We start from the raw sequence: 18,788 nt of genomic DNA, 5'->3' as shown, positions 1-18,788 counted from the left end.
GCAACGGGAGAGGTCACAACAGTGAGAGGCCCGCGTACCGCAAAAAACAAACAAACAAACAAACAAAAAACATATAAGCAGAGGAGTGTTTATTATAAAACTAATGGAGCTTAATTTTAAAGGTTCTTTTTTTCTATTGTCTCCTTCCAGGGGCCTGGGAGGGTCTCTAACAATGTGTTCATGTGATCATATATCTTGAAAAATGTACAAAGCAAAATAAGTTATTTTAACCAAAGTTAGTTAAGATCACTGTCTCTTTCCTCTCCAATTTATGCTCTGTGACAGGTCCCTTCCTATCAATGCAGGCAGCTTCAGTATGGCCTCAATCGTTACTGGGATCTAGCTAGAGGCAGGCTGAGCTGCAGATTTTTATTTTAGAAGGATAGTGTCTGATTCTCAGTCACTTCTTTGTAATCAGTTATTTCTAGCCCTCTTAGTGTAGCCATTACATCCAGCATATTCAACCACCTATTGAACCAACTGAGTTTTGTTTCCAATATTTTTTTAATAATTTTTATTGGAGTATAGTTGATTTAAAATGTTGTGTTAGCTTCAGGTGTACATTAAAGTGAATCAGTTATACATATACATATATCCACTCTTTTTTAGATTCTTTTCCCATATAGGTCATTACAGAGCATTGAGTAGAGTTCCCTGTGTTATAGAATATGTCCTTATTAGTTATCTATTTTATATATAATAGTGTGTATACCTCAATCCCATTCTCCCAATTTATCCCTCCCTCCCCACAATTCCCCCCTGGTAACCATAAGTTTGTTTTCTACATCTGTGACTCTATTTCTGTTTTGTAAATAAGTTCATTTGTACCATTATTTTTAGATTCCACATATAAGCGATATCATATGGTATTTGTCTTTCTCTGTCTGACTTACTTCACTCAATATGACAATCTCTAGGTCTATCTATGTTGCTGCAAATGGCATTATTTCATTCTTTTTTATGGTCAAGTAATATTGTATTTAAATTTTTATTTTATTTTGCTTGAAAAGGGTCCCCAGAATTGTATAAGCTTCATGACCCACAAAACCCTGGATGAAACATAATTTTTGTAATGGAGATGTTGATCACTGACTTGGAGGCAGAAAAGAGATCCCAAGAAATACATGTGGTAAATAAACTGATATAACATGAGAGTACTAATAACTCTGGGTTGGGAATGAGGAGACCTAATCTCCTGCCTCAGAACTGTTTAATAGTCATAATAATTTCATATAACAGGAATAATAATTTCATCTCTTCTGTAGTATCTGTAAAAAGGAAACGGTTAATCCAACTCATGATTCCCAAACACCCGTCCTTGAATTGGTAATAAAGTTTGAATTCATAATAACGTTTTTAAGGACAACTCATTCATTCACACCTGACTAGAGTGGTCATTGAACATCTACAATATGTCAGAGACTGCTAGGTACCAGGAACGCATGGACTCTGCCTTCCTGTAGCCGAGAGCCTAGTTTTTTTGTTTTGTTTTGTTTTTTGTTGGTGGGGCTGGAGTGTGGAAACATTAAACAAATAATCACGGAAATCCATACAAAATTACATATTGTGTTTAAGTACTGTGACAATAACGTAGACGCAGGAGTGTAAAATAATTAACTTCTGAAAGAGATCAGATAAGGCTTCTCTAAGAAAGTGTCATTTAAACTGAGATATGGATAAGCAGGAGGTAAGTAATGACAATGAGAGATTAACAGAGGAGACCAGAGAGTTTATCAGGCAACTGGCAAAGCACAAACACCATCCTGAAGCGGGACACAAACACAGCTCAAGAGAGCAGTGGTCTCCACATTTTATTTTGATCATGTATAACCAGATTAAAAAATTCGACTACACTACAATATTTGTTTGTTATTTATTTATTCATAAATAGTATACACACACTATTGTTTTTATATTTTCTGTATAATACTAAAATAACAAAAATATAAATGTTTAAATATTAACATGAATGGTACAGAAACCTTTCCACCTTAGCACTGCTAATTTGTAATTTAATTAAGCACTGTTAATCAAGTGATGTGACTAGATTATGCACCTTTACTTTTGAAAATCTTGGCTTAATGCTTTGTAATATAGTAAATAAAAGTCTTTGTTCTATGGCCAGTTTATTTTAATGACTAATTTTAATGGCTATTATAGCTTTAAAATGTAATAATCCACAAAAGAGCAAATCTAAATAAGAAAATTGCATGGTTAGCTAAACTTACCAAATTATGACTGGTTTTTCAACACATTAACCAAGTAAGCAAAAGTTTTTATTAAAAATTGCCCAGCAAATTACAATTTTTTGGCATCAGTGCTGGGCAAACTAATCAGAGTGTTTTTCAGTTTTTAACAAAGGAATCTGAAATCCACAGAATTCTTTATTAAAAAATTCTAAGAGATATGAAAACTTGTTTCCATGGACATGAAGCGTGCAGAGATGAGAATTTATAGGTGATGCAATCACACAACTTTCAGCCTGTATATCGTAATGATGGAAAGAAACACTTCCACATATTTGTCTTCCAAAAAGCTCTATCCATAAAAAGAGTTTCTTTAAAAGAAAGTATCATTAGCTCCTTCACTTGTTAAAGTTATCACGGTTACCTCAAATAGATTAGGCAATTTTAGTTCCAAAAAAATAACTAGTAGGTTTGAAATTGAAAAGAGCCATATGACAGAAAAGATAAGCTCATTTTTTGAAAAGGAAAACTTCAGAATTTGTCTTTAAGTACAACAGTTCTTCTAAGAATTTTACCATTGTTAACCAGCAAAACTTTGGACAATAGAGATTTTTGTAGTTGTGGCTCATCTTATTTCCAAAGGATTATAAACACTCTATTCTATAAAGCATTGTTTTTAAAAGCCACTTCAGTTTAACCTTAGTAAAAGAGTAAAACTATTTTTAAAAGAAAGCCTGTGTTACATGAACTGCAGTGCTTTAAAATACTCTGAAAGGTGACAGAATAGCAAGGGTGAACCCATTTAGCAATCCAAGTTTTCAAGCACCCACTCTTTCCCAGTGAGCTCCTCCATTCTCTGTGATGGTTCACCGTCTGACAAAAGTAACAAGCAAGTAATTCTTATTGAAAATAGCAGTGAAGTCTACTTTTATAATTTTGTACATGAATATTAAAATAAATCATAATACTTTCTCTATTACCTCAATGTAATATTATCTTGGGACCCCCTTTGTCTTTCTTTACCTCACTTTGTGAACTCCTACTTTAGAGGAACCAAAACAAAGTCAAGGAGGCTTTGGGCAGAAAGCAAGGTGAGTGAGAGACAATGCAGTGGCCAGATCCTGCAGGACCTTGGAGAGCATGTTCAAGGTCACCTCATGAACAATAGAAACCGCAATCAACTATATGGTGGAATTTTTTGGAAGTGGAAATGTATTTACCAGATCATCCTCTATTCTCTGGTTGTATCATCATTATATTAGTGTTTGGTGTTAACTTTTTCAAATAGGTTATAATCATGGTATTTTCTTTTAAATTTTATTTTATTGTGATAAAAACACAACATTAGACCTACTCTCTCCATAAATTTTTAAGTGTACATTACTGTTGATTATAGACATAAAGTTATAAGGCAGAGCTCTATAGCTTATTCATCTTACTGACTGAAACATTATGCCCCATTGATTAGTAACTCCCTAATTCTCCCTTCCCACAGCCCCTGGCAACCATCATGTCACTCTTTGATTCTATGAATTTGACTATTTTAGATACCTCATGTAAGTGGGATCATGCCATATTTGCTTTTTGGTAACTGGCTTATTTCACTTAGCATAATGTCCATATATCACATTTTCTTTATTCATTCATCTCTTTTTAATGTGTTTGATTCCATGAAAAGTTGCCCAGTCTTGTTTTCTTCCAGCTCAATCATTGTTGCTATTGTTCTAAAATTTTAATGGTCTGTGTAATCCAAATGTCTGAGAACCACTGGTCTATATAAGATCTATGATCCCTTTACATGAAATCTATGGTCCCTTTAGTCTCTAGAATTCTGGGATTATGTACTTGAAGAAAAAGATGGAAGTCCATTATGAAAACAAGCCAGGGCATTTTTGTTATTGTTTAAGAATAGAAATAAACTGTCTTTGTATAAAATGGTTACCTATAATTAAAGATGCCACAGAGATGTGTCCCAAGGGTTTGGACAACCCCTAGATTATATAGCTCTTTCAGATCAGTTTCCTACCAGCTATTATACTGGATATATTATTAAGCATCCTTTAGCAAGTGTGCTGATAATTACTGGAAGATTTTAGAAAACCATAAAGTAACTATATACAGGCACACTTCAGAAATATTGCATTTTCAGTTCCAGACCACCACATAAAAGCAAGTATCGCAATAAAGTGAGTCAGCAAATTACTTTTTTGTTTTCCAATGCATTTAAAAGTTATGTTTTACACTATATTGTAATCTATGAGTGTGCAATAGAATCATATCTAAAAAATGATGTGCATATCTTAATTTAAACATATGTTATTACAAACAATGCTAACCATCATCTGAGCTTTCAGCAGGTCATATTCTTTTTGCTGGTAGAGGGTCTTGCCTCATTGTGGATGGCTGCTGACTGATCAGGGTGGTGGCTACTGAAGGTTGAGGTGGCCGTGGTAATTTCTTAAAATAAGACAACAAAAACTTTGCCACATGGATTTGACTCTTCCATTCACGAATGATTTCGCTCTAGCATTCACTGCTGTTTGATAACATTTTATCCATAGCAGAAGTCCTTTCAAAATTGGAGTCAGTCTTCTCAAGCCCTGCCACTTCTTTATCAACTAAGTTTATATAATATCCGAAATCCTTTGTTGTCATTTCAGTAATCTACACAGCATCTTTATGAGTAGTCTCCATCTCAAGAAACCACTTTCTTTCCTCATCCATAAGAAGCAACTCCTCATTCCTTAAAGCTTTATCATGAGATTGCAGCAATTCAGTCACACTGAATTAGACTCCACTTCTAATTCTAGGTCTCTTGCTGTTTCTACCACATCTGCAGTTACTTCCTTCACTGAAGTCTTAAACCCTTCAAAGTCACTCATGAGGGCTGGAATATACTTCTTCTAAACTCATGTTAATGTTGTTATTTTGACCTCTCACCAGGAATCACAAATGTTCTTAATGGCATCTAGAATGGTAAATCCTCTGCTTTTCAATGACTCTGCCCCGATCCATCAGAGGAATCACTGTCTATGGCAACTGCAGGCTTATGAAGTGTATTTCTTCAATAAAACGTCATGAAGTCAAAATGACTCTGATCCATGGGCTGGAGAATGGCTGTTGTGTTAGCAGGCATGAAAACGACATTAATCTCATTGATCTCATTGTACATTTCCATCAGAGCTCTTGGGTGAGTGGGTACATTGTCAATGGGCAGTAATATTTTGAAAGGAATCTTTTTTTCTGAGCGGTAGGTCTCTCAAGAGTAGGCTTAAAATATTCAATAAACCATGCTGTCAACATGTATGCTGTCATCCAGGCTTTGTTGTTCTTTATAGAGGGCAGTCAGAATTCAGATTCAACATCATTCTTAAAGGCCCTAGGATTTTCAGGATGGTAAGTGAACACTGGCTTCAATTTAAAGTTGCCAGCTGCATTTGCCCCTAACAATAGAGTCAGTCTGTCCTTTGAAGCTTTGAAGCCAGGCATTGACTTCTCTTTGCTAGCTATCAAAGTCCTAGATAGCCTCTTATTCCAATATAAGGCTGTTTTGTCTACAAGATGTTGTTTAGTGCAGCCACCTTCATTAACAATCTTAGCTGGATCTTCTGTATAATTTGCTGCAGCTTCTACATCAGCACTTGCTGCTTCACCTTGCACTTTCATGTTCTGGAGATGGCTTCTTCCCTTAAACCTCATGAACCAAACTCTGCTGGCTTCAAACTCTTCTTCTGCGACTTCCTCACCTCTTCTTAGCCTTGAATTGAAGAGTCAAGGCCTTGCTCTGGATTAGGCTTGGCTTAAGGGAATGTGGCTTGTTTAATCTTCTAGGCACACCACTAAAACTTTCTCCATATCACTAATAAGCTGATCTCACTTTCTTATCATTCCTGTGTTCACTGGAGTAGCACTTTTAATTTCCTTCAAGAACTTTTCCTTTGCATTCACAACTTGGCTTACTGTTTGGAGCAAGAGGCTTAGCTTTCAGCCTGTCTCGGCGTTTGACATGCCTTCCTTAATAAGCTTAGTCATTTCTACCTTTTGATTTAAAATGAGAGACATGCAACCCTTCCTTTCACTTGAACACTTAGAGGCCATTGTAGGGTTATTAATTGACCCAATTTCAATACTGCTGTGCTTCAGGGAATGGGAGACCCCAGGAGAGGGAGAGAGTTGGGGCAATGGCTGGTTGGTGAGGCAGTCAGAATACACATATTTGTTGATATAGTTCGTGCTTGTGGCACCCCACCCCAAACAATTACAATAGTAACATCAAAGATCACTGATCACAGATCACCATAACAAATACAAAAATTTAGAAATATTGCAAGAATTACCAAAATGTAACATGGAGACATGAAGTGAGCAAACTGTTGGAAAAATGGTGCCAATAGATTTGCTAGATACAGAGTTGCCACAAACCTTCAATTAGTATAAAACACAATATCTGCAAAGTACAATAAGTGAAGCACAATAAAACAAGGTATGCCTGTAACAGACTCTAGAAAAAAAATTGAAATCTCAAATACATTTTTCAGGTTTCCAAAAATGTATTATTTTAGAAGTGAGAAATCCTCAGAATTGAATGAAAGCTAGACTTATTTTTTGCACATTTATTGTCATATAGACACATCCTAAATGGTAATGATTTTGTAAAATATAAATCTGTAAATAGCAATCATTCTGTAAAATATAGATCTTATTCTCTGGCTTTATCCATGAAAATAAAATCCCAAACTTGCATGAAACTTGTTTTTATCATAGCTGATACTTATCAAATTGCCAAGAAAAGCAAAAAAATTAAAATAAACATAAATAAAACACTAAAATGTTTGACTGGTTTTTGTTTCAATAAGTCCATAAATATGATACTTCTCAGAATAAACAAATGTTTTCTTCCACCTCTCAGGCAGGAAAGATTTCATTTACACAAAGCTAGAATGAGACCTCGTGCTATTCAGACCTCATTATTTTTACCATGTTATCTGTGACATCTGTGACATGTACTTATCTAAATGATATCAGAGATAATTAAAAGCAAGCTTCACTTGTCAGAAAAGATGTTCAAGGTAAAGTGTTTCATGATGTCATTTTCATTTTACAGAAACAAATATAGGAAGCAATATGAACTGTCTTTATTTTTTATGAGTGCCTATGTTTATATTAAACTGTGATTTTCACAAAGCTTTTCATAGTTCCCATCACAGATTTTCCACAAACTGTGTCATGACTAAAATATAAACCCTTAAAGTTTTAGAAGGAGCACAAATCTGTGGTGCAAAGAAATTTTTAAAAAGATAAAGGTGTGTATTATTATCAGGTACAATAATAAAGATATGATAGGCCATATCTGGACAAATAGCTAAAAACCCAGAGTAAGTTGTGAGCCCTACTAATGCATTCCATTCCAACTTTCATTTTTTAAAAAGCTATAAAGGAGAAAAACACTTTTTGTCTCCTATCCAATTATGGATTCAGAAAACAGTATTTATTAACTTGTAGTAATAAAATACTTTAAACATGTTAAATAAAAATTCCTTTAAAATATTTAGTATTTTAGAAGTAGTAATATGTGTTTGATTGGCATACAGTTGAAAATCTTAAATTCTGTTATGAAAAAGTCCTTGAATGCTATACTTTTTCCAATGAGTTTGTAAACACAATAGAATATAAGCATTAGTTTTTAGGGGAAATGAATACTTTTTTTCTTAACATCACTAATGCAACTAACTAAATTCAAATTACCCAGTTCATGGATTATCCTCAGTGTTAAATGTTCCATTTCACAGGAAGATGAATTATTAATCTACCCAGTGGTAAACTCCATAGTTCTCTTTAACCTAAATTTCCCTCTTTAATTGAATGTTTCAAGACATTATAAATATATGGCTAAATATGTGCATATGAACAAGTATATCTATGAAAAATTATCTAATAGGCAAATCTCAAATTCTGTAGCATTTCAGATTTTACATTTTTAAAAATTCAGATCCACAATGGCAAAGTCTTACAATTATATGAAGCTGGGACTGGCACTAAAGTTATGGAAATTAAGGAACAGAAATAATTTTTACCAAGAAGAACAGACATTTAACTGGTAAGTTTTTAAATAGTTTTTATAGTCTTAATATAAAATTGATCATGTCCTGGGATCATCATATTTTTCCCAAATGTTTAGGGATATTCTCCATCTAGTTCCAAACAATACTAAAGTTTTCCTTCCATTTGGTTATATTGATCTTCATTGCTTCTGAGGACAGTATTTTGAAGTACAAATGAGTGAGCAATGCTGCTTGAGGACTAGAAAATTGCTTAGTAGTAAATTAAGTCTTATTCAAAGCCAAGGAATTTTAGCAATAAATAGGTTAAATTTCCATTCTTGATTATGCAGGCATTTGAAACAACCAATACTGATGCCTGTAAATATAATGTATTACCAGTAATTGTTAATGAAGTTGGACATGCAGGCTATATAATTTAGAATAATATAATCTTGGAATTCAATCCCAGTAGAGAAATACTGAGGGCACTTACCAACAGTTGTATGATGCCTCTCTCATTCTGGGAATCGAAGAGCCTGTTAAGTTCTGTCCATGTTTTAAAAAATAAATCTCACCACTTAAATGTAACTCTCTCCTTAAAATCAAGAACAATATTTTAATTGCTAAATCTAGTGACTTCTTATCGATTTTCCTCTTTTTTGGTCTCTCTAAAGGCTCTGGCCCTGTTGATCATTTCCTCCTTCTGGAAATTCTCCTGTCTTCCAGGATGTTACTGTCTTCTATTCCTTTTGCTTCTTTGACCATTCTTTCTCACTTTCCTTCATTATCACCTTTTTGTCTATATCCCTATTGAATTATATTTTCCCTATTTTTCTTCCTTAGGCCTTAGTTTGTGTGAGCTCTATACATTCCACTTGGTGTGTACATAAATGTGGAACTTTTAAGTTATAGGTACACATTTTATAGAATATACTACCTGAATATATTATAGGTGATTCTAATTCAATAGACCCAAATCTTGCCACATTATGTGTCCTCAACAGCTCTTCTTCCTGAGAATTGATTAAAGACATTGCATCTAACAGGTTTTTATTACCTCTTTTTCTAGTTAATTGAAAAAAAAAATATCTATGCTGTTTATCTTTAATCTTCTCAGACAATCTTATTCCCTGCAAACAAAGTGATTTTTCTGGAATACAAATCTGGCATTGTCACACATCTACTTAAAATATTTCAACTGTTCATAAAAATATAAAGGTGATGTCTGAAATCTTTAGCATGGAATTCAAGATTTTTCATAATGTAGGTCTACTTCTCTCCATTTCATTCATTCATTCATTTTTGCCATGTCTGTCATTCTGATAGGCACTAAAAATATGAGGTCATAAATAATATACTCAGTCCTTTCCCTCCTAGATCTTTTAGTGTCCCCGACTTCCAGTCTCCACTGTACCCACAGACTGTTCTACCTTTTAAAATGTCTTGATTTTTCGTACATCATGCCTTTGTCCCTGAAATGTTGCCTTACTTGAGTGTCCTTTTATTCTTTGCCCATCTCACAGTATCTCACCTATCTTTAAAACTAACTGAAATTGCAGCATCTTGTTTCAAGCTATAATTTCTCTTATTTATAAGTTCCAATAGAATGTTCTCTAAACTATTGATTAATTGAAATTATTTAATATCATATAGAAGCTAATATATACTATTACTTTAATGTATAGTACTACGTATCATAGGAATTAATAGAAGGTCTTTGAGGTTAGTAAAATTCAGTCTCACATCCTGACTCTGTCCTTTATGATACATGTGATCCATTGTAGGAAAATTACTTAGGCTGTCTGTGCTTCTCTTTCTTGGTATATGAAAATGGCTCACTAGATCTAGTTATATATCTTGATCTAGATGCCTAATCTATGCCTCCATCTCTACAAATCCATTTACTTCTCTAATATGTCATTGGTCAATTCATTCTAATTAAGAAAGTAATTCTGATATGTAGATAATGTATACACTGTTGATTCAATGTATTTTATAAAATGCATACCAATACCCATATATGATTATACCCAGGGCCCCGTCTTCAACATTGTCCACTTTTCTTTATTAAGGTACAGACATTCATAAGAATGGTTTGGTTAAATAATTGGAAGTCTTTATAATTAAATAGAACATGTGCTTATATAACATTTTAATCAATGACTACGTGACATTAGGCAAGTTATTTAGCTATTCAGAATTTTAGTATCCTAATTTTGAGAATGAAAAAGTAGTGTTATAGTCCTTTCCAGGTCTGAACACTCATTTCCGATTTTCCATAATCTATAGAACTCTGGTTACAAAAGCAGTACTGTATACTAGCAACTCTGATAGTGCTTCATTGATTTTAAAATTTGTATATGCTTTATCTATTTTACTCTAATGGTTTTGTGAGATAAGCAAGTCGTTACTATAACTTTTAAGGTGAGAAAACCAGTGATAATGCTTAAATGACACTGGCATGACAGGTAGTTAAAATTAGTTCTTCTGTTCTGTTTTCCAGTCTAATGTTCCCTTTGCTACACTAGTAGTTTCCAGCCAGTGGGCTCAGGACTCCCTGTAGGTCTCAGAGCCCTGAGTTTTAGATTTCATAAGCCTTAGTAGAAGCATTCACTCAAATTGCAGTCATGTTATACAAGGGCCTAGGAATGTTTGTTTTAACACTTTGTTCTTTTCAATCATAAAAAAATCTATCTATCCATCTATTTATCTACCATAGACATTTGCTTTATAATTTTATGACAGGTGACATAATGCAATTTGATACAAAATCAACAGACCAAGCATCCAAGCAGTTGAATAACCATCCCTCTGTTCTTCCTTCTACTTAGTCTGCCTCTTATCTATATCAAATTCCCCATGTGTAGAACAGAAAATAACAGCTACTCAATCAATTCTCCATGTTGAAATATACATATAAAAAAGGAAAATAGAACAATCCCAAAGTCCTATTTGGCCATTAATTTCAATACTGTAATTTCTTTTGCAAACCTTATCTTATGCTGCTTAAAGCAGTAAGGATGGTATTTCATTATGTAAATTAAGGTTCTTACAGATTCTGAAAGTGCCAAAACCAGGCAAAGAACTGAAACGAGAGAAGCCATGGCAGGAAATGGAGCAGCCATGGGTTGTTAGTTAAACTGCAGAATGAGGCCATGCCAGGAACATGCCTTCATGATGTTCTCATGTTCTCATGAATAAGGGTTTTCTGAGCTGTTGTTCCACTATATTATAATTTCCTTCAGTAAGAATCTGCTTTTAATTTATCTTTATGTCCATTATATTCCATTACAGGACCTAGAGTAGGTACCTAATAAATGTTTTGGAGAAGCAGGGAGAATAGGGAATTACAGCTCTGCTGTTTACATGTGTGAATTTGGGCAAAATACTTAATTGTATCCATTTTAACATGATACTAATAATAGTTAATTCACAGGATTATTTTAATTTTTAAATGCACTTGGCATTTATTTAAAGCTCAGTAAATGTTAATTTCCCTTTCATTAATCTTGAATGAATTAATGAATAATTGCTATTTTAGGCAGGATGAAACTACAGGAATAGAGTGAGGTCACGCTTTTAAAGATCTCAGATTACATACTTAAGAATTTCAACTTTTTCTTCTAAGAAATGAGAAAGTATTGTAATTGAACAGTGCCATACTTAAACTTATGATTTAGAAATAGTCCTTGGGCCTCAGTTAAAATTCAACTTGGAGAATATCTACCCTCATAAAAATTCAGATAAGAGATTACGTGAGTTCTGGATGGGGCAATGGCACTGGGGATGGAACACGTGGAGTGGATGGATAAGAAGCAAATTTTGGGTGCTATCTTGATAGGACTTGACAATGGATTAGATGTAGGGATTGTTTTTTTTTTTACAAGTCTTTAATTAAAAAACTCAACAAAAATATATAATCAAGCATTTTACATAAAGCATACATTCTTAATATCTGCAGGTAAGATAAATAACAGAAGGCAAAAGCAGATATACTAATTGTATTGCTTCTCTTTGGCAAGTCACCAGTATTATCCCCTGTAGAAACATAGGATATGTGTAAAAAATAAACAAAAAGCAAAAAAACCCACCACGGTCTTAAAACAATTGTCCCTTAGTACAAACAACAAAATATTTAGCAATAATGCAGTAGACGGATTTTTCAAATTGACTAAAATTTATTATAATACTTTATTTATACCACAGGGGTTAAAGTAGCAAGCTACTTTCCAAAATTAAGGCCCACAGCAGTAGTTAGAAAAAAAAAAAAAAAAGACACCCTTTTTTCCTGGTTATATCCTGGCTATTTTTCATTTAATAATGTCACATTCAAATTCTACCTCTCAGATGCCACTCCTAAGGAAAACAAAATCCTTCCCTAGACAAAAGCTGTTTTACTTGAAGGTCAGTTGTCTGACCACCCCCCAACCAAATACACATTTTGTTATGAGGCATTCAGCTTTCTTAAGTCAGTATTTACCATCTAACTCATTGTCCCAGAATAAAAAAATTCCTTCCACTTTACAGCAAAGATACATAATGTGGCTCTACTGAAGCAATATATACATGTTGGAACTAAAAATTAGAAAAGCAAAAGGGTCCATTCAACACACAGCAGCTTATATCGAAATATATACATGTATGTATATGTTTTCACAGTTACATTTTAGAAAAAAATTTACATTTCATATGTTCAGAAATATTTCTCCTAAGGTCTATAAATAATATTTTAAAAGCTCAACTGATCAAAATGCAATACAAGAATGTATCAACTTAAATAAATCTCCTAAACCTTGAAGTCGGTAAAGCTTGAGGTTTGTGTAAAGTGTGTTGTCAGTCCCTAATACTAGGGAAGACAGCATCCTCTAAACACGGTAGGAGAGGAACTCTAAAACTTTGGAAGGAATTGGCAGCTCCTGGACTTCTTGGGTGGGCATCACTCTCCGGATTGACATGCGACATAAATGTTGAAGGCTAGGGACTTGCCTTGGAGTGGCCCATGGGCATCACTCTCCGGATTGACATGCGACATAAATGTTGAAGGCTAGGGACTTGCCTTAGAGTGGCCCAAAAATACACACTAAAAATCACTTACCCAGCAGCTAAAACACTGCCATCAGTAGAAAAGGCACAGCAAAGACCATTGCTCAAAGGTGCAACTTGCACTGGATAATCCTCATCAATTCTCCAGAACCTCACCATTTTATCATCAGCAAGGCTTGCAACATGCAGTCCGTCATGACTAAATGAGACAGATCGTACCCATCGGTCATTTGCTCCTCCGGCAAATATTGGAGTGGGTGGGGGAAACAGGTGCCCAAATTCCATCAGAATGTCTCCAGTGTGTGGATCCCAGATATAAACTGGAGTATCATAAGATGCCATAGCCAGTAATGCTCCATCAGGAGAAAAGTCACAAGCTACAACATCGTGGTGATGTCCTTCTAGTTTCCGTATCATGGTATATTTATCCATATTCCAAAGGAAAACTGCTTTACTGGCTCCCACTGAACACAGCATAGAAGAGTCAGGAGAGAATGCACAGCTGTACACCCAGTTCTGATGGCCCCTCAATACTTTCATCATGTTTCCATCATCTTTCAGGTCCCACACTCTCAGAGTTTTGTCTCTTGAAGCTGACACCAGGATCAAGCTCCCATCTGGAGCAAAAGTTAAATCTCTGACCACTCCAGTATGATCTACCAAGTTAAGGAGGCGTTTTCCTGTATATACATCCGGTACTTTGATATGCCCATTGTTTAACCCTGTGTCAAGGAGTAGCTGATCTTGTCCAAATCTGAATTGATGCCATTCTATGTTTACACAGCGACTCTGTTTTTCTGGAACTGAAGATCCAAAAGCAAGACTCCAGATTATATCGCCACAGTCTATAATATGTTCATGAGGCTTATTTTTTTGACCACCATCACTGTTTTGTCTTGACAATCTTAAACTGCTTGAATTGGTGATATTCTTGGTGCCATGCAAGAGAAAGTTCTTAAGGCACTGGGACCACGGAACAAGCTTTACTGCACAATGTCATTGTGACCAAGCAAAGTATGAATCATCTGGAGCAAAAGCAACAGTCCAATTTTCACGACCACATTTCTTGTCAAAAGGAGCCGCAGGAGCTAAAAGTTCACCTATAGTACGTGATCTCACGATCTCTTTCTCGTTGACCCTCGGGGGAAAGCCCGCCATCTATGGGGCACCGTCTGATTCCGGGGGCGCGATGCGGACGCAACGACAGAGACGGGAAAGGCGAGCACCGAGGGGCGTGACGCGGGCTGGGTCCCTCCCGGTCCCGGGGACGGAGGGGAGGGGCGGGGCGGGGGCCGACTGCCCCGGGGAAAGCTCCGGGAGGCCTCGGACCAAACTACGGAGTCAAACACAGACAATAGATGCTGTTCCCTTCCTCATGCCTATGGACCAAGATGCTTCCTTCCACACAATCGACTGCAAACGAGACATTGGAGCAGCTCCAATATTTCTAGTTTGAAAAGCTAGATGAATTAATGTTATTTATATTCACAAAGATAAGAATGATTTATATGACTACATAATTAATGAAGGTTCATTGGAGAACAAATGATAATAATTAAGTATAAAAATATAACTATCATTCATTAGCACCTAAACTGCTACAAACTTTATCTCATTTAACCTTCATACTGCTTCTCTGAGATAGATGTTATTTCCATTTTACATGTGAGAAAAATGAGGCTCTGAGATACTGAGTAGTTCAAATTCACTGAGCTGAGCCAGAATTTGAGTACATGTCTTATTCTAAAGACTATGTCATTAAATTATATGCTACATTATGTGTCACTAAAGATTTGGGTAATTATCCTAATGAGGAAAAGCAAAGCATTTGGCATTATTTAGCCTAGGGAAGTAAAGACACGTTAATAGCACAAAGCATGTTTATAGAATACCAAAAAATGTCAATATTTTGGAGTTAGGTTGAGGTCAAAGCAATACAAGTAAGCTATTAAAAGAACTCACTAGGTCAAAGAACTGTAAGAAACTAGAATTAGAATTAAAATTAGAGAGGATGCAAAACATATCTTTGGGGAATGATGTATAAAAATGTAAAAAGTGTCCTAGCAGACTCAAATTCTATGAACACTGTTCTGTAGGAAAATATAGGAGGAAATATACGGCTATTTTTTTCTTAGAAATTGTTTAATGCTATGTACATTTTCTTAAAAACATGCAAAAGTTTGTTATCCTATTAGACAGCAAAGAAGCAGCGCTTAGTAAAGAAAAATTTGCAGCAGCAAAATCAGTCAAAAGTGCTATGACTGGGGGGGATGTTCAAGATGGTGGAGGAGTAAGACATGGAGATCACCATCCTCCCCACAAATACATCAGAAATACATCTACATGTGGAACAACCCCTGAAGAACACCTACTGAACGCTGGCAGAAGACCTCAGACTTCCCAAAAGGCAAGAAACTCCCCACGTACCTGGGTAGGGCAAAAGAAAAAAAGAAAAACCAGAGACAAAAGAATAGGGATAGGACCTGCACCTCTGGGAGGGAGCAGTGAAGGAGGAAAATTTTCCATACACTAGGAAGTGCCTTCACTGGTGGAGACGGGGGTGTGGTGGAGGGGGAAACTTTGGAGCCATGGAGGAGAGCGCAGCAACAGGGGTGCAGAGGGCAAAGCGGAGAGATTCCCGCACAGAGGATCAGTGCCGATCAGCACTCACCAGCCCGAGAGGCTCTTCTGCTCCCCCACCAGGAAGGGTGGGGGCTGGGAACTGAGGCTCAGGCTTGGGAGGTCAAATCCCAGGGAGAAGACTGGGGTTGGCTGCGTGAACACAGCCAGAAGGGGGCTAGTGGGCCACAGCTAGCAGGAAGGGAGTACAGGAAAAAGCCTGGAACTGCCTAAGAGGCAAGAGACCATTGTTTCGGGGTGTGCGAAGAGTGGAGATTCAGAGCACCGCCTAAACACACTACAGAGAAGGGCATGAGCCACAACTATCAGCACAGACACCAGAGATGGGCATGAAACACTAAAGCTGCTGCTGCAGCCAGCAAAAAGCCTGTGTGCAAGCACAGGTCACTATCAACACCTCCCCTCCCAGGAGCCTGTACAGCCTGCCACTGCCAGGGTCCCGTGATCCAGGGACAAGCTCCCTGGGAGAACACACAGCGCACCTCAGGGTGTTGAAATGTAACACTGGCCTCTGTTGCTGCAGGCTGGCCCCGCATTCCGTACCCATCCCTCCCCCACAGCGTGAGTGAGCCAGAGCCCCCTAGTCAGCTGCACCTTTAACACCGTCCTGTCTGAGCAAAGAACAGACGCCCTCAGGTGACCTACACGCAGAGGTGGGGCCAAATCCAAAGCTGAACATAGGAGCTGTGCAAACAAAAAAGAGAAAGGGAAATTTCCCCCAGCAGCCTTAGGAGCAGCTGATTAAATCTCCAAAATCAACTTGATGTTCCCTGCATCTGTGGAATACCTGAATAGACAATGAATCATCCCAAAAATAAGGCAGTGAACTTTGGGAGCAACTGTAGACTTGGGGTTGGCTTTCTGCATCTAATTTGTTTCTGATTTTTTTTTTTTTTTTTTGCGGTACGCGGCCCCTCACCACCCCCGCATTCCGTACCCATCCCTCCCCCACAGCGTGAGTGAGCCAGAGCCCCCTAGCCAGCTGCACCTTTAACACCGTCCTCTCTGAGCAAAGAACAGACGCCCTCAGGTGACCTACACACAGAGGTGGGGCCAAATCCAAAGCTGAACATAGGAGCTGTGCAAACAAAAAAGAGAAAGGGAAATTTCCCCCAGCAGCCTTAGGAGCAGCTGATTAAATCTCCAAAATCAACTTGATGTTCCCTGCATCTGTGGAATACCTGAATAGACAACGAATCATCCCAAAAATAAGGCAGTGAACTTTGGGAGCAACTGTAGACTTGGGGTTGGCTTTCTGCATCTAATTTGTTTCTGATTTTTTTTTTTTTTTTTTGCGGTACGCGGCCCCTCACCACTGTGGCCTCTCCCGTTGCAGAGCACAGGCTCTGGACGCACAGGCTCAGCGGCCATGGCTCACGGGCCCAGCCGCTCCATGGGATGTGGGATCTTCCCGGACCGGGGCATGAACCCACGTCCCCTGCATCGGCAGGCAGACTCTCAACCACTGCACCACCAGGGAAGCCCTGTTTCTGATTTTATGTTTATCTTAATTTAGTATGTAGAGCTTATTATCATTGGAAGATTTGTTTAATAATTTGGTTCTTCCTTTATATATATATATATTTTTTTTTCCTTTTTTGTTTTTGTGAGTTTCTATGTGTATGCTTCTTTGTGTGATTTTGTCTGTATAGCTTTGCTTTTAACATTTGTACTAGGGTTCCGTCTCTCCATTTTCTGTTTGTTTGTTTGTTTGTTTTTGTATGGTTTTTACCGCTTGTTATCATTGCTGCATTTGTTTTTATGTTTGGTTGCTCTCTTCATTCTTTCTTTCCTTTTTTAATTAGTATTTTTTTTCTTTTAATAACTGTATTATTTTTAATAGTTTTTTTGACTTTTTATTTTAATAACTTTATTTTATTTTTCTTTATTCTTTCTTTCTTTCTTTCTGTCTTTTTTCTCCCTTTTCTTCTGACCCGTGTGACTGACAGGGTTTTGGTGCTCTGGCCTGGTGTCAGGCCTGAGCCTCTGAGGTGGAAGATCCGAGATCAGAACACTGCTCCACCAGAGACCTCCTGGCTCCATGGAATATCAAATGGTGAAAGCCCTCCTAGAGATTACCATCTCAACACAAAGACCAAGCTCCACTCAAAGAACACCAAGCTCCAGTGCTGGACACCCCATGCCGAACAACTAGCAAGAGAGGAACACAACACCACCCATTAGCAGAGAGGCTGCTTAAAATCAAAATAAGTTCACAGACATCCCAAAACACACCACCGGATGTGGTCTTGCACACCAGAGACAAGATCCAGTCTCATCCACTAGAACATAGGCACCAGTCCCCTCCACCAGGAAGCCTACACAGCCCACTGAACCAACCTTAGCCACTGGGGGCACAGACCAAAAATAACAGGAACCATGAACATGCAGCCTGCAAAAAGGAGACCCCAAACAAAGTAAGTTAAGCCAAATGAGAAGACAGACAAAGACACAGCAGATGAAGGAGCAAGGTAAAAACCCCACAGACAAAACAAATGAAGAGAAAACAGGCAGTCTATCTGAAAGAGAATTCAGAGTAATGATAGTAGAGATGATCTAAATCTTGGAAATAGAATGGAGAAAATACAAGAAACGTTTAACAAGGACCTAGAAGAACTAAAGAGCAAACAAACAATGATGAACAACACAAATTATGAAATTAAAAGTTCTCTAGAAGGGATCAATAGCAGAATAACTGAGGAAGAAGAACGGATAAGTAACCAGGAAGACAAAATAGTGGAAATAACTACTGCAGAGCAGAATAAAGAAAAAAGAATGAAAAGAAATGAGGACAGTCTCAGAGACTTCTGGGACAACATTAAATGCACCAACATTCGAATTATATGGGTCCCAGAAGAAGAAGAGAAAAAGAAATGGA

General features: G+C 37.0%; 1 protein-coding gene across 1 annotated transcript; it reads right to left on the bottom strand.

The window, feature by feature from the left end:
- Nucleotides 1–12,583: 12,583 nt before the first annotated feature.
- Nucleotides 12,584–14,553, bottom strand: LOC102993550 (WD repeat and SOCS box-containing protein 1-like). Its single transcript, XM_024132939.3, is given in 2 exon segments — nucleotides 12,584–13,213; nucleotides 13,284–14,553. Coding segments are annotated over 2 exon segments (1,266 nt in total). The 5' UTR covers nucleotides 14,429–14,553; the 3' UTR covers nucleotides 12,584–13,092.
- Nucleotides 14,554–18,788: the final 4,235 nt, after the last annotated feature.

The sequence above is a fragment of the Physeter macrocephalus genome, chromosome 9 (genome assembly GCF_002837175.3).
Source record: "Physeter macrocephalus isolate SW-GA chromosome 9, ASM283717v5, whole genome shotgun sequence".
Lineage (NCBI taxonomy): Eukaryota > Metazoa > Chordata > Mammalia > Artiodactyla > Physeteridae > Physeter > Physeter macrocephalus.
Note: the sequence above shows the minus strand (reverse complement) of the source record. Positions and strands in the feature narration are given on the sequence as shown.